The sequence below is a fragment of the Dicentrarchus labrax genome, unplaced genomic scaffold, assembly GCF_905237075.1.
Source record: "Dicentrarchus labrax unplaced genomic scaffold, dlabrax2021, whole genome shotgun sequence".
Lineage (NCBI taxonomy): Eukaryota > Metazoa > Chordata > Actinopteri > Moronidae > Dicentrarchus > Dicentrarchus labrax.
Window position 1 is genome coordinate 5,170,085 of NW_026136706.1, and position 25,170 is coordinate 5,195,254.

Below are 25,170 nucleotides of genomic sequence, written 5' to 3' on the forward strand. Positions count from 1 at the left end.
AATTAAGTGTGCTTTGCATACATATCGACGGACAATTTTACATTTCCAAGTAAAAACTTTGGTATTCTTCAAACCAACATAATAACATGACATCGTAAATGGTATTTTGTACATGCTCCACTAAAGCAGCTACACAAAAGTCAAATGCAGGCAGCTGTCTTGTTTTCTCTGTTTTGCTTCTCACCTTCCCTTCCTTACCTGTATCAATTAGGGGTTAAAGGTCACTCACACTGCCTCCCTAATAGCCTCAGACTGTCAAATTAAGTCAGTTCTTTTCAATGTCCTTTTGCAAAATACTTAGTCAGAGGTTAATAGGATGGCAGGTTTGCTCAATGGCTCAGCTGTGGCTAAAATGCTCCCTCGGCAGCTGCAAAACACACTCCTCCACGCCACAACCACATTCCACCTGCTCTACTTTCTTTGCTCTAAAACACAAACCATAGCTCTTACTTTATTTCTACACTTGCACTTACTGTTGGTATAAGCTGTATTAGCTTTGACCTTTGCATTCTTTACTACACTTGTTCATATCACACAGAAAAATGGTTTCATTATGTGCATGTACCTGGTTGAAAACACTAAACTAATCAAAAGCATTTTATGAGTAGAATTAAAAGGCTTGTGTTGCTCCTGATGAAATCAGGTGTCAGGACAAACTTGCTGAGGTTATGTGAACTTGGCCCTCTAAAGACAACAAGCTTTCTCCATTATTTTTATTGCTTTTGGGAAAGGGAACAGTGTTATTGTCCAATAAATCACCCCACCAAATGCCAAGAGCATGAAGTGCTTTCATCTGCTCGAAATAAATTGAAACCACAAACAATATAAAGAGTTGCCCTCTATTAAATAAGCTATTCGTTTCCCAATAACGCTACCCAAAGGTAATTATACAAAATACTGTGGCTAATTATTTAAATTTTATGCCTCTCATTTGGAACTGATGAGAGATTAATTTAAAACTGAAGAGTTGGAGGGTGACGTACTACATGGGAAACCCTGACATCTACCAGATGAATCAATTTAAACACATAAAACACTTTATAATATTTATCCCCAGATTCTAAGAGTTTTATAATACGCTACCTGCAACTATCTGCAGTTGTGTCGTCTTTTATAGTACAGAGAACTTTAACTCAAAGGTAAAAGCTTGAGTGCAAAGTTTACTCCAGTGTGTTTAGATGAACACATTTATATCTTTATGGATCTCACAAAGAAAATCTGTATGCCGAAATGTAACCTCTGTATCACACATTTGAATTGATATTATTTTACTTTCTGTAAAATAAAAAAAAGAATAAAGTAAAATAAAAAAACTAAAAAAAAAAAAAAAAACTAACTGCAACTACTGTTAATCTGCTTTCATCTAATACATTATTATGATTCAAAACAAGTTGGAAAATAGGACTGCTGTAACGATTGCCAGCTCCTAGTATTCAATCTGCTGTCTGTTCCACTGTCCCTGTCACATACTGTCATTTCAGATCCAGCCACTCCCTCCTGCCCTGCAGTCACCTCTTTCCCGCCATCTCCTCACCGTCTCCCCGCCCACCTGCTCACCTCGACCCCATTTCCCTCATTAGTATTGCAGAATACATACGGGCCGGTTTCCATTCTGTCTTTGCCAGATTGTAGAGTTTGTATGCCGTGTTGGGCTATAGATACTCAAAAAATGTAATATATCACTCTTTTCAAAAGTAATATTATTACTTTACTTATTACTCCCTGCCAGCAGTAATTATTTGCACTACTTGCTAATTCTGCTACTCCCCACAAAATTGGCCATTCATGCCAAACTGCATTTGACTTTGTTAGCATGTAGGTTGTAACAGTTAGCAGAAAGATATCATAGGTGCCTGTTATTCTCACTCTACTGAGGAAGGCGTGGGTGAAGTCTGCTACAGTTTTATAGTGGCAGGTAACTTACTTCATACTGCTGTGCTTTCTAAGTCATGCACACTTTTGAACAAGTCTGTGAACAATTTCGCAAAATAATTCCTTGTAATTATACCCGCACCCTCATAGTCCATTTTTCCTGGAAATATGTGTTATTATGGCAGCTGAAGATCCTCTTAACTGCCACTTCAATAGAACTGTAAGAGCAGACACTGGAAGAGCCTTAAATTAGGATATTAGATGGCCTACCTTTACAGTGGAGGATGATGTGCTGGTTTGTGGGGCTGATGTCAGCATCGAAGTACAGACAGTGCGCTTTATTTAGCTCACATGTCAAACACCGTCGTGGGAACAGACCTACAGTTTTAACACTGAGGAGGGAAGATGATGAATTAGGAAAGTAAGACAAGGAGCACATCGAGGGTAATGGTGGCATTACTTTTAGCTACTAAAAATACGCTGAAGAGACCACAGACAAAAATATTTGTTTTATATAATATTACCTGTGTAGACAACCTAATATAGAGAACTTAAAGGGATAGTTGGGTTTTTTTTAAGTGGGTTTGTATGAGGTACTTATCCATATGTCCTCAGTTTGGAGAAGCAAGCAATAGTACTAGCATGGGAACTAAGCAATGTATTGTTGTGGATGGAAAAATTTATTTTAGCCAAAAAGAAATTATATTGGTTCACATTTACATTCAGACTAGTTTCCCCGATATGCCTTGCTGTCAGTCTGAAACTGATTTCAAAGCAGTCTGGTGGCTTTGAAGAGAGCATAACAGCTTCAGTTTCCCACCGGAGAAGAACGTCTGACGTCAAGGTAAAGCGATGAAAATATAAAGCCAATATAAAGGTACACTTACACCAATACTGATTTGTCTGAAGTGGGCCTTTTTATGTGGCTAAAAATACATTTTTCTGAAGCCCCCGTCCACAGCTCTGCTTCTGTACTGGTACTCCAGCCTGCCCCTCCAAACTGGGGTCGCATCGACTGCCGTGTACTATAGGCAATACACTGACTATGGATAAGAACCTCATACAACCCGAATTGGAAAAACCTGAACTATCCCGTTAAGAAAAAAACTGTAGTTTATCTCTCTGAGCTGCAACAATTAGTTGATTTATCAATTAGTCAACTAACATAAAAAAATGTATTCAATTAATTGTTAAAAATAGTTTTTTACATTCCCTGATTCCAGCTTATCCAATATGACGATTTCATATTTGTGGCTTTTTCACTGTTATCTGACATTGTATAGACACAGCAATTAACCAACAATCAAGAACATAATTAGCTGATGACTCTGTGATGAAAATGATAATTAGCTGTTGCCCTTAAGCAGTGTAAACTAGGAACAAAGTTCCTGAGCATGCTCAGTGATGTCTGACTGATACTGTTACTATCTAGAGACTGATAATCCACTTGGCTAATTGTTTCAGAATAATTTCTCCTGGCTGTGATTATTACAATGTCACCAAGTGCCTCAATACCGTGCGTGATGTATTTTTAATAGTTTTAGAGGTGGCAACATTGGAGGTGTCTGCAGGACAATAAATTATATTATATATATTACATGCACTGGATACACAGACAATATTTGTTAGCAGGAGAAATTCACTGTCGATCATTAAAAGCTCAGCGTTATCCGTTAATATGCACAGTAGAAAGAAAATAATATCAGATTAATAAAAGTGTCAATGTTAATGAAAATAACTTTGTGGTAGCACATTTGAAGCACTGTAAGTACAACAGCTGTCAGCAGCGGTTGCTATATAATTACCAAATGCAAAACTAACCTGAAAAGTTGCCGCCTTCGTGGTGACCCCTCTGTGCTGAGAAAATAACTGTGAAGAGAAAACATACATACATATCACATGCATGCTTAGCCAACCACGCACTCTTGTGTGTACAGTATTTAGTTCAGTGTCTAAAATGTGACTCACCAGCGGACAGACCGGATACTGATTAATTTAGAGAATATAGCGTATGCATCATGTTGCGGTTAGTATGTCTAGAACTGGTTAGACTTACAGGTTGTCAGTGTTCTCATCATAGGAAATGATCCTGGTCACCTCCCAGTTTCCTGATGTCAGATGTCGGACTTCATTTTGATCTGCTCTGAACTGAGACAACAAAAGAAGATGAGTATAGGTTATTTGTTTGAACTTGGTAAGCTCGCAGAAGGATCTCACTACATGACAAGAGAACAGTCTTCAACACAAGACCGGTCGTCTAACATTGCTTGCAGCACTGCCGGGAGTGAGGAGCACTGGGAAAGCTACTTTAGCATTCCATAGATTCTCTCCCTTTGCTGTTCTAACTCTCTCTCTTTATACCTGCCTCCACTTTTGTATTTTAACTAGATTCAGGTTCCTCCCCTGAGGTTGTTTGATGATAAAACAATGCATTTTTATCAGGCTGGTAGCACACCAACGCATACCAAGGCATTAACTTAAGTAACAGTTTAAGTAAATACATACATCTTGTGTGACATAAGCAATGTGAATCAGCCCAGGTTATTACAGAGGTTGTTGTGGCGAATGGGGACACTATCGGACTAAATCAACTAGAGATTTGGAGAAACATACGCAGAACAAAAGAAATCCTTTTAAGGCATTATTAATTTAAGCGAGGCACTTCTCCTGTTTATTTGTTTTTGGGTTTTTTTTGCCTTTTGTTGGCTTTATTGATAGAGATAGCTGTAGATAGACAGGAAAGGTGGGTGGAGAGAGAGGGCATGACATGCAGCAAAGGGCCGCAGTGGAGCTATTTTAAATCTTGAAAAGCTTGGCTTTGAGGACCCCAGTTCCAACACGTCTTGTGCGGCAGTCAACGCTGACTTCTTTTCACCTTGAGGTGACGTTACCTTACCTTAACTGAGTAGTAAACCAAACCTAAACATATAACCACGGGTGGCAGATCAGAAAACAAGTATTTCTGCTAGTCATATGGGTCATTTTGGATGACAGTCCCAAACACAATAATATCATTTAAATATTAAAACTTGTTTGGATATTAGTATTTCCTTGATACAGTTTCTTTTAACTGTAGAAAAAATTACCAAGTCTGACAAATTAATTATAAGCTATACATGTTCACCCAGTGATGGATTAATCCAAAAAACTAATACTTTTGCTTTTATCATGGGGAAACTGCTCCCTTAATTGGAATAAAATCAGAGGGACCTCTGTGGTACAAAAACGGCAAAAAAACAATCAATGGCTCATAAAACCTGCATTTAAATAACTCAACTAAAATCCAACATGAAACTTGTGTATTTCTTTGGATACAGATGGAGAAGTTTTAGTATCTGTGTTAATGAGAACATGCTCCTTTTATTGGATTTTGTGCCTATACTGCTGAGGAGGAAAGTATCATAAATCAATTGCAAGAAGTTTCTTGATTATGGCAAGACTTCAATTAACGGTTCGACAACAGCATGACAAATAAGGGCTGCTGTGAGTAATTTCCTCCATTTTCGGTTAAACTATGAGAGCATACACTTGGCTGCACATTAAACAGCTCTATTAAAGTTGTGGCGGAACTCAGCACCCATCCTGTTAGAATAAAGGAACTTTCTAGATCCCTTGGGTATGAAAACTGTGGCTATACGCTGTATAAACTGGACCTTTACCTGTGTGGTGAACATGGCGATGTGGTGAAATTCTCCACGCCCTCCTTGTTTCACCGGGACAGTCAGGAAGAATCTGCTGCCATCTTTGGAGAAAACGGGTTCTTGGTTCTGCAGAAAGCAAGGATGCATCAACTCTACAGCACTTATCACCCAATAAATCAATCAATCCACACCAGGCTGGGTCTAAATGTATGACAAAACTCAGATTTCCATTTATTGTGAAAAGGTATGAAGCATACTACTATATTTACCCTTCACGTCAACAGCACTAACAAGTGGACAAAAAGAATGAAGAGTGATGTGAAAATGGCCTCTACAGTCAAACCACTTTTTCAGCCTGAGAGTAAATCTGCAACAATCATTTGAATAAATGTTTGCTTTGCTGCTGTCGATTGATGTAACACTGAGTGAGAGAACCCTTTTCCAGGAAGGGAAATGGGTAGTTAGCATGGTCAGCAGAGAGAAAAGTGCACCATGAAACTAAAACAGTACTTTAAAGGAACAAAGTACACATTTATACAAGCACTGTGGCATACTTAACAGCACTGATTTTACACCATCAATTTACTGATGAGGAGTACAACAACCTATTTGTGTAATGCCTTCTATGACATAAAGTTTGACTGGCTATTACCAAGCTGGGAGGTTTAAACAAAAAGATGCATTATCGGGAATGTACCTAGTGTCTATCAAGTGTTTTGGGAGCTCAACTACTAAAAGTCAGGATATATCAACTTTGATTATTGGGTTTTTTTGTATTATTGGAAGCATAATGCTAAATCGCTGGAGTGCCCCTTTAAGTACAGCTCTGTACTTTCCTTTAATATTTCAATTTTCCACCACTCTTTACTTCCGATCCCCAGCATTTCACAGGCAAATATTGCATCAATCACATTTGAGAGCAAAGGTTTCTGCATAGTTCCTTTGCAAATACATTTTTTGGCAAAGACAAAACACTTAGTAGCTCCACCTCAACCAGATACAAGACTGAAATGTTGGTTGCATGTTAATATATGAATAACAATAATCCACTTATATGAAATATATAATATAGCAATGTCAAGGGCCTACCTAACTACATAATACATAGTTTTGATCTTTTAATTCTATTGATTCAATTCAAATTTTACTTGAGTTTTTTTTTTTTACATTGGGGTATTGCTACTCTTAAGATATATGAATACTTCTAACACCATTGAACTTTGCTAACAGAAAATCATAGTCCTGGACTCTCAAGTGAATACATTTTAGATAGCCTTACATAAAATAGTTCAACTCCAGCCAGATAAGCACATACTGTTGAGTGAATTCATCAAACCTACACTGAATAAACATCTTACTCAGTAACACAAACACAGTCTGCCTCAGATGGAGAGAGTTACCCCGTATGAGCATTTGGCATTTCGAAGAAAGTGCTGTGGATCTCGGAGGTCTTATGAGACAATCCTACATAAAAATGTGTTAGCAAAGGGCCTCTCTCTGCACCGACACAACCCCATAGTCAGTAAATGAGCATCTCGCAGATTAGCACCTTAACAAAGACATGTAGCTCTGCGTGCCAAAACTGTCAAGTGGTGAAATTACCCGCCGCTACAGCCAAACATGTATGACTGCAGGGCGATATGATCAAATCCTGCCAGAATCTTTCTCTCCTCTGCCTCCGTCACTGCAATCCAAACTATCTGAGTAAATAATATAAAAAAAACTAATGTTGACTGCACTCTCTCCTTTGAGAAATAAATCCAAACGTGTTTCAATCTGAACTCTGAAAAATAATATTCCACCATATCTAAATTGAACTAGTGCTACAGGGTCATGCTTTGGCCTTGCTGGCTTTTATTTGAAGCCAGGCTACTGAATGTCCTTGGCTCCACGGACATTATTACACAAGCAAAGGGATGGGGATCAAATAAGTAAATTCTACAGCACAGCCATGCTTTGTCCATCTTCACAGGGAAAGGTTATCTAAATATTTTTCTAAAAAAGTTCATGTGCTGCAATTTTGAAAATTCCTTGGATGAACTATTGAATGAAAACACTGATTTAAATGGCTTGTTTTAACTTGTGCAATGCACCCAGTGCACTTCAATATTATCTGTATCTCCAAGGGAGGCTCTGTTCTTTGCTCCTAAATCCTACATGTGATAATTAAGTTCACTCCTTTCAGAGCCTCGCAGTTTCATTTGCTGAGGAAAATGATTTAAAGGGTCGACACATTAGGATATTAAGATACGGAGTACTGAGAAGAGTGTTCGTATGAGGTGGAAAATTGGTGAAGTTGTCCCTCATGTCACATACAGCATTGGAGCACATGCTTACAAGAATAGACAGTAACAGTGGCACTTTACCTGCTTGGAAAGCCAGAGCTCAGAGCTTTCTTCATGTCTCTGAAAAAGATGTCAGAGCAAAATGTCAGACTGCTGTTAATTCACTCAGATCATCAGAACTCTCTCATCTTTTCTTTCTTGGCACTGCGTTACACTTCGACTTGGTACACAGAGATTGTAAAATAGAGAACAATATTGTAGATGCAGTGTAATCATATTCTTTCCCCAAATGATTTTTCTTTTATGACAGTCAGCAAAACATTTTTAAAAGTGTTATATTTTTCATATTTTGTAAAAGTTATTTTGGAATAACACTTCAGAGGCATATTTTCCAGACAGAATCATCTGTCACATAATGGACCCCTTATTTTGTTGTTTATTTTAACACGCCACTGGGGACACCATTCCCAGTCTGAGCCCTCATTCCAAACCAATATGCATGAGCGAGAGCCAGAGTTTTGGCAGGGGCTGTGTCCAGGCCTGGGCTAAGCTGCCTCTTGGCTGGGCGGCATGTTTGTTCGTGCAAATCACACCGAATCAGGGAGCACGGAACTGGAAAGCGGCCTGTTGAGTCCCACAGTTCAACTGCAGGGTTAACACTGCTGTGTGTCATCCAAATATTGAGAGAATATGGAAGGAGTTTACTTCAGCAGATGTGCTATGATTTCAGAAAACTTGTGGTGAACTACTGTTGTTGAGCCAGCTAACGGCTAATAGACTTAGAAGCTGGGAACATGCTAGAACTACACACAATAGCTCTCCTTACTTCTTTCTACTTTCTCTGTACTGTAGCATTTATTCCTTTCTGGTATTTTGATCTCAGGATTTTAAAGTTATTTAATTGGGAAAAAAACTTTCCAAGCAAGCTAACTGGTGAACAGTTTAAGCACTTTGTGTGACTGATCTTAAAGTCTCCCTTGACTCAGAAATATATTTTTTTTCTTCTTGTTCCTACTGTGTGATGTTTGATCTTCACTGTGCAGAATGATGTCTGTGGAGAGTCACTAGAAGGATGTTTTCACATTCATCTGCTTAAAGTGAAACGTGTCTCTGGGCTCACTGAAAATCAGATTTTTAAGGGGCGGGGCCTATGAGCATGATTTGCGACATCACAAGTATGCTACTTATACAAGTGTGATGTAGAGACTTGAAGCTACCAGTGCACGGACGCTGAGAATAGACTTCACAGGGAACTAGGAGACATCTTGTGTTCAGGAGGAAAACTTTAGAAATGAACAAAATGTGAAAATTTGGAGGAGATCTTGGATATTGTGCGATTTAATTTAGAGCTGTCCCATCATTTCACTTTGGAAATATTCATGTAACGTCCCTTACACTGCAGTCACACAATATCGAAAACCTCCCATTATTGGGACTTAGGAGTGTTCATGCATTCGTCCAAGATGGCACTTTTAGCCTTGACTGCTGGTAGTAGTCAAACCAGATAAATACCCTAAATTAGCTTCTTTGTTGTGTTACATATTTGTACCTGTTCATGAAAAACTAAGGTGAAACTCAGGAAGGTGAAATAATTTAGCTGAATTGTTTCTATTCTATACAGTAACTACATTCAACCCATGTAAGAGCAAGAGCTATATCATCCAAACCTATGTGTCCCTCTCAATAAAAAATGTAAAGCATGTTCAGCTTTACATCATGCTTTTCTTTTTCTAAAGATTTAAATGTGACTTTTAATCCATGCTGCTAGGTGTTTGTTTACAGTGAAATGGGACATTTTGTAGCTTATAGAAATCCCTGTTATCTCCAACTCACAATAACAAGTCAGAAGCTGACATGAACTCGACTGCTTGGAATAACATTCTTCTGGATATGACGTCAGCACAGCATTATATGAAATAAAGGCATTCAGATGGTTTGGTGCATGATGCATTTGTTATCTCTGAAAACTTTCAAATCTCACCTAGAATTTAAAATAGTTCTGTGCCGGTGCGATGCAGATAATGCTTGTCTGCGTGACTGCTGAATAGGTTAATGAGTCTCATAAACATATGCAAGGCACCTGTACTCTCTGTCTAACATGAATAATAGATGCCACCATTTGTGTCATTCTTTCTTAAAACATCTTCAACCCACAACAACAGAGCAGGTAGAAATCACTCAATGGATATAAAGAGGAAAAGATTTAAAATGGCAAAAACTCATGAAAAGAAAGTTGAAGAAAAGGAGTGCAGGGGATGAACACTGGACAGACATCGGTTACCTTGGAAATAACTCAAGAACTAATACGCAAGAACTTACTAAGCTCGATCAAATATACACAATTGCAAATAGCACTCCTCTAAACTTTGACAAGCACTACTTAGCCTTTTGATATAGTTTGATATTGAGCATTAGGTTGTATTGCACAGGCAATGAAATTTCCATTTTCAACACATTTATTTTGCGGACAATAGATTAGAAACTTTGATTACACTTTATAATGAGTACACACTATTAAGCATTAGTTAAGCATTAATAAATACTGAATTCATCATTTATAACGCATTTTTCTGACATGATACTACACATTAGTATGTAGTTTATAAACAGTTAAAATGTTTTTATTCATCATTGATAAGCACATTAGTTATGGATTAGTAAATATTGAATTCATCATTTATAAAGCATGTTCCTGCCGTAAATACTCATTACTATGTGGTTTATAATCACAGTTATAAATGTTTTACTCTTCATTAATAAGCTCATCTATAACGTGCTAATGATTGCATTTTCATATTTTATATATGATGGATTCAGCATTTCTAAATCAAGTAGGCTATTACATCACTTACTAACCAGTTATTTAGGATTTGCCAGTGGTTTGTAATATCATTTAGAAAGTGTATGTAAATGATGAACAAACTATTTAGATGTACATTTCTGCATGCACTTGCACATCCACTATTCAGACATGTATTAATGATTAGTGACTGTGTTAGCAGATGTTCCATAAAAAACTCACAAATTAATTTCCAATGGATGTCCTATAAACAGTTATTAATGCAGGAATTCATGAATTGAGGCAGTTACGAAGCACTTACTACTCGTTAATTAAGTATTTTGTCTGAGCTCATCTAAAGTGAGCACTATCTATGGCTTATAAAGCATTTACAAATGAGATTTAAAGGCTGGCAATGCCTCAAGACTCACAAAGTTTTCAGTTATCTTAACAGACGAAGGAGAGACACAACACAAAGTGATATAGAACATATTTATATGTAAAACATTTATAACTGTGATTATAAACCACATAGCAATGAGTATTTACGGCAGGAACATGCTTTATAAATGAGGAATTCAGTATTTACTGATCCATAACTAATGTGCTTATCAATGATGAATAAACATTTTTAACTGTTTATAAACTACATACTAATGTGTATTCATGTCAGAAAAATACGTTATAAATGATGAATTCAGTATTTACTGATCCATAACTAATGCTTAATAGTGTGTACTCATTATAAAGTGTTACCGAAATGTTAAACATTTTCAAAGCATCTCACCTTGGATCAACTCAAGGACACACTTTTTAATCTCTTCCTATCTTTCTCTCTCTCTCTCTCTCTCTCTACACACACACACACACACACACACACACACACACACACACACACATATACACACACCGTGACGCAGGCTCCAGTGGTGGTGTCACACACAGTCAGGATGGAGATGTTCTGGGCTCGGTTCAACCACCTGACAGATGTCTTGGTCTTGCTGATCCACTTCACCATGGTCACATAATGTTCCCTGTAACAAACATTATCAGTACACTGGTTATTTCAAGTGCTGCAATTATCAGCTCACTGTTAAAGATAATCAGTATAGAAGGAAATGCAGATTAATTATATAAATATGCATTTTTAAATGGTAAAATAAAATGTGCACAGATGAAGATTATATGTTGCGCACAGATTTGATGTGAAGGTTACGTTATCATGAAAGGATTATGTGACCACAGCTCACTATTTCCATGTACAGTGAATATTTTAATGAGCAGTTTCCTTAAAGTCTCTGGGCATGGTTAAAATAAGAAATAAAATTACTGAGGATAAAAGTCAAAATAGAATTTTTTTTTTGCAGTTGGCAACTAGGTCAAGGACGCAGGTTCATTTCTAAGCTTCCTGGTCCCTACAACTCTACCAAATCACTGAAACTTCTGCTCTTCTTTTGTCATGTCTCTTCTACACAGTCTTTTCATGGTGTTACAAGACATGACCTTTTGACTTTCTGACTTTTTGTGCACGGAGAACATCATTTCTGTGTTAAAGGTCCAGTGTATAACATTTATGAGGTGCTGTTGGCAGAAATGCAATACATACCGATCTGCCATAACATTATGACCACTGACAGGGGATTTCAAGGGTCAAACTGTGATGTCTAGACGACTGGATCTTAAGCCATCGCATCATTGAGCCTTGGCCACAGACGAGCTACTGTAGCTCAAACTGCTGAAAAAGTGAATGCTGCTTCTGATAGAAAGGTGTCAGAATGCACTGTGCAACGCAGTTTGTTGTATATAGGGCTGCTCAGTGGCTGATCGGTGTAATGTTCACAGGTATGGTTTCTGTTTTTGTTACCTTCGGAGGAACCGTTTTTATATACAGACACCGCGGGTCTCCTTCTGCCATGTTGAACCACCATGTTTCTACAGTAGCCCAGAAAAGACAAACCTAACAGAGGCTCTAGATGGTGGCAATCGTGTTTTTGCGCATTTTGCAACCAGCGTAGTTTCTCCTTCACGCTTGGAAGAAAGTCAGTTGCGATCTTCAACTACACCGCTAGATACCACTAAATTCTACGCACTGGACCTTTAAGACTGGTTTAATATTTCACAAAATGCTGTGAGTCAGATGGTAAATAGACCTCTACTTGTATAGCGCCTTTCTAGTCTTCTGACCACTCAAAGCGCTTTTACACTACGTGCCACATTCATCCTTTCACACACAATGGCAAAGCCCATCGAACAGAAACTAACACATTCATACACATTCACAAAGGAAGCCATTTGGGGTTCAGTATCTTGCTCAAGGATACTTCTACATGTGACAGGAGGAGCCAGGGATCGAACCACCAACCTTACAATTAGGGGACCACCCGCTCTGCCTCTGAGCCACAGCCGCTCAGAGTGCTCCAAGACTCCAGTAAGAGTCCAGTACAATAAACAAATAAACAAACAAAAAAAAGTGCAACCAGTTGTACAGTAGATACAGTAGATTTGAATAAATAAAGTCACAAGAAAATCATTAACAGCCATAACATTGAGTTCTGCCATACAGTGATGCAATCTTGTAAAAACTCATACTTATAATGAGGTCTCTTTAAATATGTTCAAATGACAAATTCAGTTCCATTCAATGTGAAATGATTAAAGAAAATGGTCTTTTGCCTCACCAGACCTATGCAGGCTGGGATTTGTTGGTCACTGTTTGTCCTTCAGTTTGTTAGCTATCTTCATTGAAAGTAAAAGTTACAGCTATTATAACTGCAATGCAGGGGCACAGCGAGCTGCAGTGTACAAGATTCCCCAATTAAATCTGCAGAGTGTCTAGTGAGGAAAAATGATCATCCAAAGTTTAAAATGTCAAAAGTATCCCTTTAAGTGGCACGTCAGCTGATGCAAAAGTTTGACAAACAAAATGCAGCTTTTCTCACCGTAGTTTGAGAGTCTCGGGAGGCATGAGCTCCAGCGTGTGCGTTGGCCCGTAAAGATTGACTACATAGAGCCTCACCGCCGGGTTGGGTTGGCCAGCCTGCACGCAGAACAAACAGTCCAGAGTTTAGATGAAAATCATTGCAGTGGAGGATGCTTTAGAAGTCACACTTGTCATTTTGGATAGTGTTGCTGCAGAAGGATGAAGTGATTTGTAATGAATAATTAATTGAGAACACCCCTTTAAAAGTCCCTTCAAAGTCTTTAAAATGCACATGCAGTGATGCAAGTGAGTTTTGTCTTAAAAACTAAACAGCAGACATGAAAAAGACTGTTGATTAAAGATGCATTGAAATACTTGACTAAAGCAACTGTAAATTCCAATCATAAATAGTGGGTATTTGCTCTCTTTTGAACTTTGTACTGCCTAAAAATCCACAAGAAATCTTCCCTCACACAGTATAACACTGTTGAGATCAGTGTTGTTTGATGTTAATGAATTCTACGACTTAATTTGTGATTCTTTGTAGTCTAATTTTCTTTTTAACTCCACCAACTACTCGTTCTACTTTCATTTCCTGTGATTCCTAAAATGACTTCTATTGATGCACAGAGAGAGCCCTATAGACAGATCCACTGAGGGAACAACAGGTGCTGCTTTCAATCAAATACGGGCAAAGCTATTGCAGCCAGCCAACTACTTTGTGAAAACTGGGTTATGTGTATTATCACTGCGGTGCATTGCATTCTGTTCAGTTGAGGCTGCTGTCAGTGGGGAAAACTGTTCCCTCCCTCTTGGATAGTGGCAGCTCAACAAACACACTGAGATACAAAACTAAAAAAAAAAGTTTTTTTTTAACATTAGGTACTATTCATTTCTAACGTTTTTTTCATAATATGAAAGAAAATAACAAATGCAATGCAATTTTGGTCACTGGTTACAATACATTATGGGAGAAATAAAACACCGGAATATCATAGCACAAATATAGTTGCCTTTAGGATTATGCTATGGACATATTATGTTGGCATGTACAACACATTTAACGAGGCACATTTTTATTAAAATAATACTTCACATTAGTGTTATATAGTGTCATTCATCTCTCACTCTCCTGATGGTTTATTTATTTGTGATGCATTTGCAAAGAAATACAAAGCCATCCTGTTAAACTTGGCCAGCACTGTGCTGCATCCACAATGCCTGCAGGAAGTAAAGGCCTGCTTAGCTCCGTTTGTATAGCGTAGCCTATTATATTGTGTGCTTAGGTATAGTTGACTAATGTATGTAAACTTGCAACTGCTGGAACATGGTTACATAACCTTCAAAACAAGCCACCATATGCGAGTGTGTCATACGTGCGCTCTGGTACTTAACTAAACCAACAGCACTACACTTCTGGTGGGGGGAGAGGGAGCTGACTGATACAGTAAACTGCTGGCGTCTTTCAAACTCCTCCCAGGGGGGACAAGATGCAGGCAGGTCAGAAGTCAGCCTCAGATGGTAACAACACCTGCTTCCGCTGCCTTGGCTGGCGGCACCAGGCCGAGGCAGCGGAAAAGAGACAGACGACTAAAAGCTTGTTGGTGGTAGAGGACATTACTCAGCGACACCGGAGGGTGGCTGGAGATTCCCAGTGTAGATTTGTGTTTTAAGGTGTCTGAGTGCAAAAGGGAGATGAACAGCAGATGCGCTCGGGCTTTTTAGTGTGTTGTTGCTACCTCCTGATTGGACGGTGTGTGCAAAGACCTGTCTCAGGGGGACAAAGCAGGAGCCTTGATGTGATAAACCAGTAGCGAAGTCCGTTAGAAGAGAGAGTAGCACGTACAATATAGAATGATATTGATCTTCTCATCTCACTCTTGAAAAGAAGCAAACAAGCATATGTGACACCCAATATCTTGTACTTCATATTTGCCTGGAAGCTGATGGTTAATGGTGTGACTTCTAAATTTACCTTGGGGTACGGGTATTGCTTTCCTTTGGGGTATGTCATGCCGGTGAAACGAGGTAAAGCCATGTTGGGCACCAGACTGTCATTAAGCATCAGGAAGGCCAACCTCTCCCCGTCAGGTGACCACCAGTGTGCCACATGGGTCTGAAGGATCTCCTCTGTTTGGAAGGAGGAAAAACAGGATGAGCTACATTCTTTTACTGAATCGCAATTTAAGGATCAAAAAGTAAATTCGTTTTTACCATCTCGTAACACAAAATATCACAACATATGATCTGCCAATAGATGCTTAAAGCTAGTTTAAATATACGTAGGATTTTGATGTGATTATAGCCTTTATGCCTTTTGTGATACTACCACTGTGGTGACAGTGTTAAACATTTACAACTTACACTTATAGCAGCTTTAAATTACAGTACAGTATTCAGTTAGATGGAAATGTGTTACCCTCTGTGAACATTTCTATTTTTACTTGTCTTATGAAGATGACGTGAAGTAACAAAGGAACGAGTTAAGTGGTTTAAACAATAAAGATGATAAATTAAGTATGAAACTTGGTAAAATATTTTTGTATCCGTGCTCACACTCAAGGTACATTTTCTGAATTTGCTCTTTAACACTTCGCTCACATTCAGCTGATCACTTTGATCATATTTTAGGGCACTGTTAATTCAATTCAATTTTCAATTCAATTTTATTTATATAGCGCCAATTCATAACAGAAGTTATCTCAGGACACTTTTCAAATAGAGTAAGTCCAGACCCAACTCTTTAAAACATTAGTTAATATCCCATAAGTGATGATAAATCTTTGAATGTTTCCTGTCCTTTCATAGAAAATACAGCCTTATCTCGCCGTTAATAGTAATAAACAAACATGCTCTTCAAATACAGGCAGAGAATTAAACATACTGAAGTGGAAAAAAGATCTAATAAAATAAAAGAGGCATTAAATGAAGCTCTAATTTTGGGGTCAACCATCACTGATTGCTACATTATTATACTTCATGAATATAATTAAGAATAAAAGGAAAAAACCAGGACATAACAGCAGTGCAGTTACCGTGGTCGCTTGCCTTTTTGTAAGATTTACATAATCTTCTTTTCTCCTGAGAGAATGCCCGACGTCACTAAGTGCATGCAGTGTGAGTTAAGTTAAAGCACATAAAACGATGGCTCACACCCAGTGGCGAGATATCTGCACTAGAACAAACATTATGAATATTCAATCCTTGTCTTTTATAAAAGTAATGTTTCTCAACATATGCCTTTACAGTTTAATGAGACAGTCTGTCAACACTTCAAAAATGATTATAAATATTTCCATCTCTATACGCAGTTTCTCAACACATCATTATCTGACATCAAGCTCACTGAAATTCTCTGCCACAGATTCTTCAAACAGCTACCAGGAATAGGGCTAAACTGTGTGCTTTGTGGAAGAATGAGAGCTGATACGTACCTTCATAAAGCCAGTCAGCAATCCCATTGAAGATGACTCCTTCCTTCCCTGAGGACGTCAGCCTAAGGGAGTTACTCTTGACGTCGGATTGGTAGTAGATGTTATTTTCAAATATGTAGATCTGTAGAGATGAAGCACACACAGTCACGACTTTAGAAATGCTGCAGGAGAGGAATACTAGTGCATGGCTGTTAAATGTTCAAGTATGTGTCAGATTTCAGGCTTCACAACTGTAGCACACATCCACTGGATTAACAATTAAATAACAATATTAAATACACACATTATCTGCTCAAGCATCCAAACTATTCTTTTAGGATTAAAGGTGCAAGGCGGTGTCGGAAAGCAATCGAGCGATTAACTCTAATGTACTAGAAACAAACCTGTTACTCCTCCAAAGGCCTTGAGATTTTAATTGCACTGCTCTGTCTGACGCTGTAGGTCTCTACTCAGACAAGACTTAGACAACTGCAACCTGCCAACGCACCCAAACTCTCTAATTCAAAACTGTTCTGTATTTTTGCCTGTATGTCAGCAGGTTTTCATCACAGATACAAATATCTGCATAAGAATGGGAACCCATTAAAAAACATGTTGACTGGACATTTTTAGTAAAAAAAATAAAAAAAAATAACAATGCAACATAAAAAAGGATTTTTGCTGAAGATTTGTAACTACAGTTCCCATAATGCTTTTTCAGGAATGTAAAGATGAGGTATAATGTTGCCATTAGAGAACATAACACTACAGGTTACAACTTTAAGCATGTTTTTTTTTTAGCCCAGTTCCTGTTTGCAGTGTACCCATGGATGTCCAGTAGAGAGACATTTTTTCAGGACTCCTGTGGGTCACAGGGTTCTTGTGGGATTTCTGCAGGATGGGATCAGTTTCATTATTCATCATAGGACTGGGACAAGACAGGTTGTTTTTTTTACTTTGTCATGGGATTGCGAAGGGACAGGAGTGAAAATCCACTCCTGTGTCACCCTCTAATGTCCAACTATCACTGGATTACAGTGATAATGATAAAAACTTGATTATTTTTAGGCAAATTTGGGAGATCACATCTTAGCCCTTAGCTGTTTGGAACAATAACTTCTGCATTAGTAGTACTATCCACCATACAAAGAGTGCAACCTACATTTCCCTGCAGAAAAAAACAGTGTTGACCTTAGCTGACACATTTCACAAAGTACAAAAATCCAACTTGTCCAACAAACATCTCTCAACATCACACAGACCAATGTCTGTCTCAGATGGAATCTTTCCTTGGCCTTTCCAAAAAGCCAAAAGTCTGTGGCCTTATGTGATGTTCCATAAAAATTAATTAGCAAAGGGCCTCTCTCTGCACTGACATAACCTCACTGTCAGCAAAGCCCTGTGCTGTCTGGCTGGAAGGCATCAAGATATCATCAGTCCAGAAGGCAGTCTATGCATGTGCTAAAAGGTTCACAGAAATGATTATTTAATAGCAGACTCTGCAAGAATGAAGTTCTGCTCTAAAATGGGGGACTCATTACAGTAACTGTAGAGTGAGAATAATCAGCCATTTGAGGTTTTATTGCTGTAGGTTAGATAACGTTTTAGAAGCTGTTTTAGGGATTTTAGAGATCTGGCCCTGGGAAATAGGAAATTCAGATAGTGCTGTTTTTTCCCATATGTTACCTGCACAAATTGAGATTTACCTCTAGACCGAAACCAACCATGTGTGAGTCAATCGCTCAAATATTTCCCAACTTTCATACACTGTGACTTCTACAAAAAGGGAATTTTGCACTAAAAACACTTTTTTGTACTGCTGTGTCTTTAGAAAACACCCACTCGACTTTGCCCATTACCAAACAGCAGACAGCAACATGCTGTTGAACATGGAGGAGCATCTAGCAGCTAAAGAGCCAGATATTTCCCTCAGGGGTTGGTGGAGACCAAGAAAGGATAGTGAATATTGGACTTCCTTTTGTCAGGTGACTCCCAGTGAATACTAATGTTGCTCTATGTCTGTTAGATGTGTACACTGACAAAACTATATATATATATATATATATAAACATGCTGTTCTTTACAACAATATTTTTTTTATCTATTTTCAAAAGTATAAAAAGAAAAATTGCTTCACAATTCCAAAATAATGTTGGACGTCTGTAAAATACCTCTACTCACAACTTATTGTAGTAATAAGAGTAATAATTCTAGAAAGTGAGCAGAATATTCACCATGAGCAAAATTCTTAATTCATATGAGATATTTTGAAACAGTGAGACACACTTCCCCAGGGAGCCAATTAAGATATTTTGCAACCCTTAGCTCCCATTGCTACAATTTACGTAAAAAAAATAATGACACTGTTTCTCTGACTCATAACTCAGTCATGTTTGAACACACAGACATCAGACACATATTCTTACAGTCAATGTGATTTGCACTGTCCAAAATATATGATATTATTATCTTAATCATGAGTAAATATCCATGAATTTGCTTAGACGTCATAGAAAATAGGCAAATCTTATGACTCCAGAACTTGCCTAGGAATCATCATATTTAAAAAAAAATGTTTTAGTATCAAAGTAGTCCAGTGATAGTTGTCTGTTAATCCAGGGCTACAATGCAAACAGGATATGCTAATAGCTTATTCGGCAAACTTTTAATGGTGTCAATTTTCCAAAATGTACAAAAATATGGGCCAAAAATAGGGCTCCAGTTGTAGCCCACACTAGATGCATGGCAACATTATAATTCCTGTTTCTCAATCTCAAACCTCTAATACACATTTATAAATGATCAAAGACATTCAAACAGCTAATTAGAAAACTTCCTAAACTGGAAGATTATCCTGCTCACCTCGTCCTGTTTAGATGTGGATGAACCCCTAATTCATATTCTAAATTTTAACTCACTGGCATCTTCCTAATGAGAATACACACATTCCCAAAGAGTTGCTGTGAGGCTCATTCACTCTCTCTCACTCTCAAAAAACACAAGTCATGTCAGTGTTTCCATAGATGCTAGATTCTAGCTAATGATGGTGCGTTTGCCACTCAAGAGCTGGAAAGCCTTCACATCAGTCTAGCTCTCACCTCCTTATCACCATAATAGCTTGCTAATGGAGTTGTGTTTGATTTATGCTCAAATATTACACGGTGAAATTTGCAAATATGGACAGAGCAGCTCTACTATGCTTTAGCGTTTTAGCTGTCAACAAAAAAAAGCCTCCCCATCTGCTCGGTGTAGATAAATAAAAAAGGTATGATGGGAGAAAATTAGCATCTAATTAGGTTCCCTCAAAAAAAACTGAACATGAGTACATTATGAGTAAAGCGGAGAATTCTGAATTAGATGCGCATTGGGCACTATATAACCACAGTTTATGGTTCAAATACACATGCAGTAAAAGCAGTAACACACACACACACACACACACACACACACACACACACACACATCTCCGAGCATGTTGAAAAGTGCCATGGCCCTTTGTATCTCTGTTTATATGCCAGCCACAGGCCTGGAGCCGAAGGTCAATAATCACAAAGCCTTTGAAATATGATTTCTTTCTGTATAAATTCTGACGCCGTATACAGACTGTTGCGGTTTGTTGTGGTTTTTATTACAGTAACTCTTATGCATCCTTGAAAAAAAAAAAGCTTTTATAACAACTTATTTACTGTAAGCTTCAGCAGACAAATAACTACATGGACACAAAAGAAAGTACATGATTTAATCTTCACTAAATCTAAAATGTAATGCTGCTAATGCAGGCAGAGTAAGGCATTGCTAAAAGGCAGGGTGAGGCTGTGGTAGGTTTTTCTGTGTGTTCTCACCAGTTGTTGCCCTTGCACTCCCCAGGCAGCATACTGCAGGACTGAGTTCACCACCTCAGGAGGGTCCAGCTCCCAAACCTCCCTGAAAAAAACAGACAACAAGCAATGTCATCACTAACATCTAGTGTTGGTTGTAGGCCACAATGCTTAAGGCCACAAATTAAAAATGTAAAACTAATTCACAATTTGATGGTTCCAGCTTCTCTTCTTGGTTTTCCATTATAGTAAATTGTGTTTTGGGGTTTTGAACTGTTAGTCAGACATTTAATGATGTCACCTTGGGGGCTAGGATATTGTTATGAGCATTTTTGACAGTTTTTTTATGTTTATCGACCAAACATTAATTGAGAAAGTAATGAGCAGTGTAATCAATAGTAAAAATACTGTAATTAGTTGCAAATCTAAAACACACATACAACCATGGCCGGTAATATGAACACAGCAATTACTTTAGTGCAAGCTAAGGTTCATGATGGGCCAGTTTTTTCCTGTGTTATGTGTCCGTTTCTCTTGGTCCAACAGATAATATCAAAGCCTGACTGAGATAAAAATAAAGTGCCAGTGTGGTGCCCCAAAATGGCACAATATCTGCAGAATTTATCATAAAGCTTCATCAAACGACACACATTTCTGAACAGGCAAATCCCATCACCCAATATAAAGTTTTAATCCTCTCTGATTAGTTTTGGGAATCTTGCCCGTCACCGTGACTGGCAGGATGTACACATCCCAGCGTGTCTGGGATCAGTACTTTGGACACAACTGTGCAGGATGTTCTGAAGGTCCACCTGCAAAGCAGCATGATGCTACAGACTGTAGGCTGATTTACTGATAGTCTGCAACATTTAATGTATCATAGGTGAACATTATTTCACTGTTATTTTACTGTGGCGATGTTTTCAGTTCATCTGTGTTATAATCCAGAACTCTGCAGTCACACAGTCAAGCTAGTCTGTAGAATATAAATGCAATAGAGAGAGTAAGTCTTGAGAAAAGCACAACTCTGTTCAACAAGATTCATTTTACTGTGTTTTAAGAGTTCTTGGTTTTATATTGCTTCTATGTAGAAGTGTCAGACATTCGATATGTGCTGGTCTGAAATACCACTAGAGGTACATTTTGAGAGCTATTAAAGTTCGACTTTCAGTTTTTAGATAAACAAATATCTAAATTTCAATGGATTTGATTTTAAAATGATTTTCCTACAGCAAAGGTTTTAAAACTGTGAGGCTCGTTTCTCCGCGCGAGCAGGAGGGAGCGACATGAATCAAAGATACTGCATGAGGTGAAAGTTACAGGAGCATGCTGGTGTTCTAAAAGCAACTAAAAGTTTGTTATTGTAGTTTTGGCTGCCGACAGTCAGCAGGTGGAGCAGCAGCTGCTGTGACACACAGCTCACGGAGGTTATTAATAGACTGGCATCACCACACTGATTCACAAATGCAGTTCATTTTCAAAGGGCTTTATCAAAGGGTGCAGACCGAAAAGGCTCTGGACACAATTGGATGCTGGAAGCTGGAAAAAAAATGGCTGCCTGGTCACATACTCTCTCAAAATTAAAGCTAAACAGTGCACTAAACTGTGTTTTTGAAAACATTTGAGACGAGAAATAAGCAATGCAGTAACAGAATCTTAGTTCTGAATCATTGCCTTGTTTGATTTGAGTTTTGTGAGCCTGTGGTTTCTCTAGATGGACCTGCAGACTGGACACAATTGGACAGATCTATCAGAGCAGTAAAACGTGACTTCTTAAATCAGACAGGCCTCTGTCAATCATTACATAAAACCCACTCCATATTAAATAAATGGTTGTGATTGGCCCAACCGGATCAAAGGCTGTTGGAATTCCGTTTGAATGTGGCCAGACGTATCTCCCAGATCAAATGAGCTTGGCAGATTTGTCTGTATCCCAGGCTAGTTACTGGCATTAAAAGTGTTACAGTAGTCAATAGGAGTACCTTAGGTCAGCCAGGAAATAAGTCTCACATGTTCAGTTACGGCAGACAGGGACAGAAATCACACACATTTTGAAGGAAACGTCTCAATTAGGAAGACAATACACCTGTCACTCGTCGAGGAGTTTATCTGTCTGCAAAGCTGTACTCAGGTTGAACAGTGAGAGTCATAACTTGGTCAAACCTGAACATACAGACATGATACACATATTTTTTTGTCGGTGTCACTTACACTTTCTGAGGGTATTTATCTGTTTTACTTGAATCAGCATATGTTCAGTGGTGCCAGTTTACTAAAATGTACATTGGGGGTGGGGAGGAGTGCAGTGGGGTTGTCAGACTTTGGAAACCTCTGCCCAGAACATCAACAGATATGGGACACTCCCAAATGGCACAAATTCATCCACAATATGTTCAATACAATATGTTCTAGCCAATCCGGGGGCCCCTGGGTAAATTGAGAAACACCCAACTTTTCCTTATGCAAGTTGCAACATGTAAATAGGTAATAAGAATACTTTCATTGCACTTTACTGATAGTATCTGTGTTGTAATATTTTGCCAACCAGCGTGGCTCACAGTTGTGTTTTTCCTGATGAAAAGTATTTTTTACCACACAGGTTGCCTCGGAGCAAAGGCTGAGGAGAACAAAAACACTTACCGTGTGTGAATATTGTAGATACTGTAGGAGGCCATGTAGGAGTGGCGGTAAACCTGCAGCAAAATAAAGACAGAGAGAGGCAGATTAAAAGATGACTGTCTGAAACATTAACGAGAGAAGCAGCAGTGCCACAGATAATGACTTCATGACAAAAAATGAAAAGGAAGAAGGAGTCAAACAAAACAGACTGCTGGCTGTTCTCAGTGATAGAATCTGTAGACAATGCAATTTGCATGGGTGACAGCTGTGGGACGAGACATTTTAATTCCATCTGAGAAACCCATCATCGCCGAGTGCCTGTGTGCTGGAAGCCCGGGAGAGACGGAGAGACGGAGGGAGAGAAAGAGCGAGAGAGAGACATTCAAAGTGACAGAGGGGTGCATGTAAAGCTGTCTGAAACCCCCACCGGAGAAGCTGTGGCTGACATGATAATAGACCTCTGACCGAGGCTGGTGATCGGTCACAAAAACAGGCCATATTTTTGCATTTCATCATGAAAATGACACTCATGTGTTCAGCTCTGATACAAAGCAGAGGAATTTATTACAAGAGGCAACTATGGTGGAAAAAATTGTACTGCTAATGTAAAAACTCAGAGATACACTTGATTGACAATGGGTGTAAAATGGGGTGTAATTCTATTTCTGTCATCAAAGTAACTAAATTGTAAGTAAATTGTGTCATGTGAGGTAAATTTGTATATTGCTGCGGTAACTACCTACTAAGGGCAAAATGTCCCTTTTACTGTTATAGATAGATAGATAGTGTGGTATCTGAAGGCTTATACATTTAAATTACATTTTGTTATAAGTTCAAATGATATTTTGTCAACATATGTAATGTTAGTAGTTCTTACTCTGACCTCCACCTTGAAAACCCCCATCTCCCTGTTTTTAGCTCACATATCTGTATTAGAACCAGATGTTTCTTTTCTATCTTTTGGAGTAAACAACATACCTATAAAAACCTATGTTCAATGCAAAATAGACAAAGCTGTTCATTTGGCAGGATGCTCTCCAAGCTCCCGGGGCTTGAAATGATGCTGTATCTTTTTGTAATAAACCTTTAGATACAATCCAGACGGTGTCAGCGGACTTCTCTTCAACACATCTTCACATCATCACTACTTAATATACAACAATAGATAGATAGATGGATAGATGGATAGATAGATGTAGGTGTCCACCACCTCAACCTCCACACTGTCCATGTCTGACAAAGTGCTTCCTGCATTGGCACTGAACGTTGGCTCTGGACATTAATGGTGAGCTGCAGAATTATCCAGTATTAATGTAATTCCAAGGGATGCTGGGCTGTCTGTGCAGATCAGACAAGCTCTTCCATACCAAAATACTTTCTTCGTGGGCCTTGCTCTCTGTACAGGTTGCATTGCCATGTTGAAGCAAGAAATAACGCACCACCAGACTGTTGCTACAAAGATCAGACACACAAAAGCGTATGGATGTATGCTGTTGCACCAGGGGGCCGTGACCATAAAATGAAAGACCTTTTTTCAGTCAGGTAGGGAACACTTTAATGCTGTAAAATATGCATGTAGATTATGGTATAGGAGCACAGATTGGTGAATGACTGAGGCTATTACCAAAATAAAAATGGCAAGTCAATATCAGTGATCTCTCAAACTGGGACAGAAGATGATCTAACGCTGATGACTTTGGCAAATGCTTGTTACAGTAAGCCATGCACCAACTGATATAAATTAATTATAGGCACAGGCAAATATTCCAAATTAAGACATTTAAATTGGTAGAATGAGGATTTCCACTGGTGGAGAAGCATTT

The 25,170-nt window shown here is 38.5% G+C and overlaps 1 protein-coding gene across 3 annotated transcripts in view; it reads right to left on the reverse strand.

Annotated features, from left to right (window-relative positions):
- The window catches only part of LOC127365869 (inactive dipeptidyl peptidase 10-like), a 191,034-nt gene that overhangs the window by 14,218 nt on the left and 151,646 nt on the right, over nucleotides 1–25,170 (reverse strand). For all 3 annotated transcript variants that reach the window (XM_051404408.1, XM_051404411.1, XM_051404410.1), the window contains exons 6-16: nucleotides 23,369–23,421; nucleotides 20,753–20,834; nucleotides 16,932–17,052; nucleotides 15,473–15,627; nucleotides 13,517–13,614; nucleotides 11,488–11,611; nucleotides 7,880–7,918; nucleotides 5,532–5,639; nucleotides 3,929–4,020; nucleotides 3,694–3,741; nucleotides 2,143–2,264 (exon numbers count right to left, since the gene is read on the reverse strand). In XM_051404408.1, the coding sequence (XP_051260368.1) occupies nucleotides 2,143–2,264; nucleotides 3,694–3,741; nucleotides 3,929–4,020; nucleotides 5,532–5,639; nucleotides 7,880–7,918; nucleotides 11,488–11,611; nucleotides 13,517–13,614; nucleotides 15,473–15,627; nucleotides 16,932–17,052; nucleotides 20,753–20,834; nucleotides 23,369–23,421 (1,042 nt within the window). The remainder of the gene's footprint in view (nucleotides 1–2,142; nucleotides 2,265–3,693; nucleotides 3,742–3,928; nucleotides 4,021–5,531; nucleotides 5,640–7,879; nucleotides 7,919–11,487; nucleotides 11,612–13,516; nucleotides 13,615–15,472; nucleotides 15,628–16,931; nucleotides 17,053–20,752; nucleotides 20,835–23,368; nucleotides 23,422–25,170) is intronic.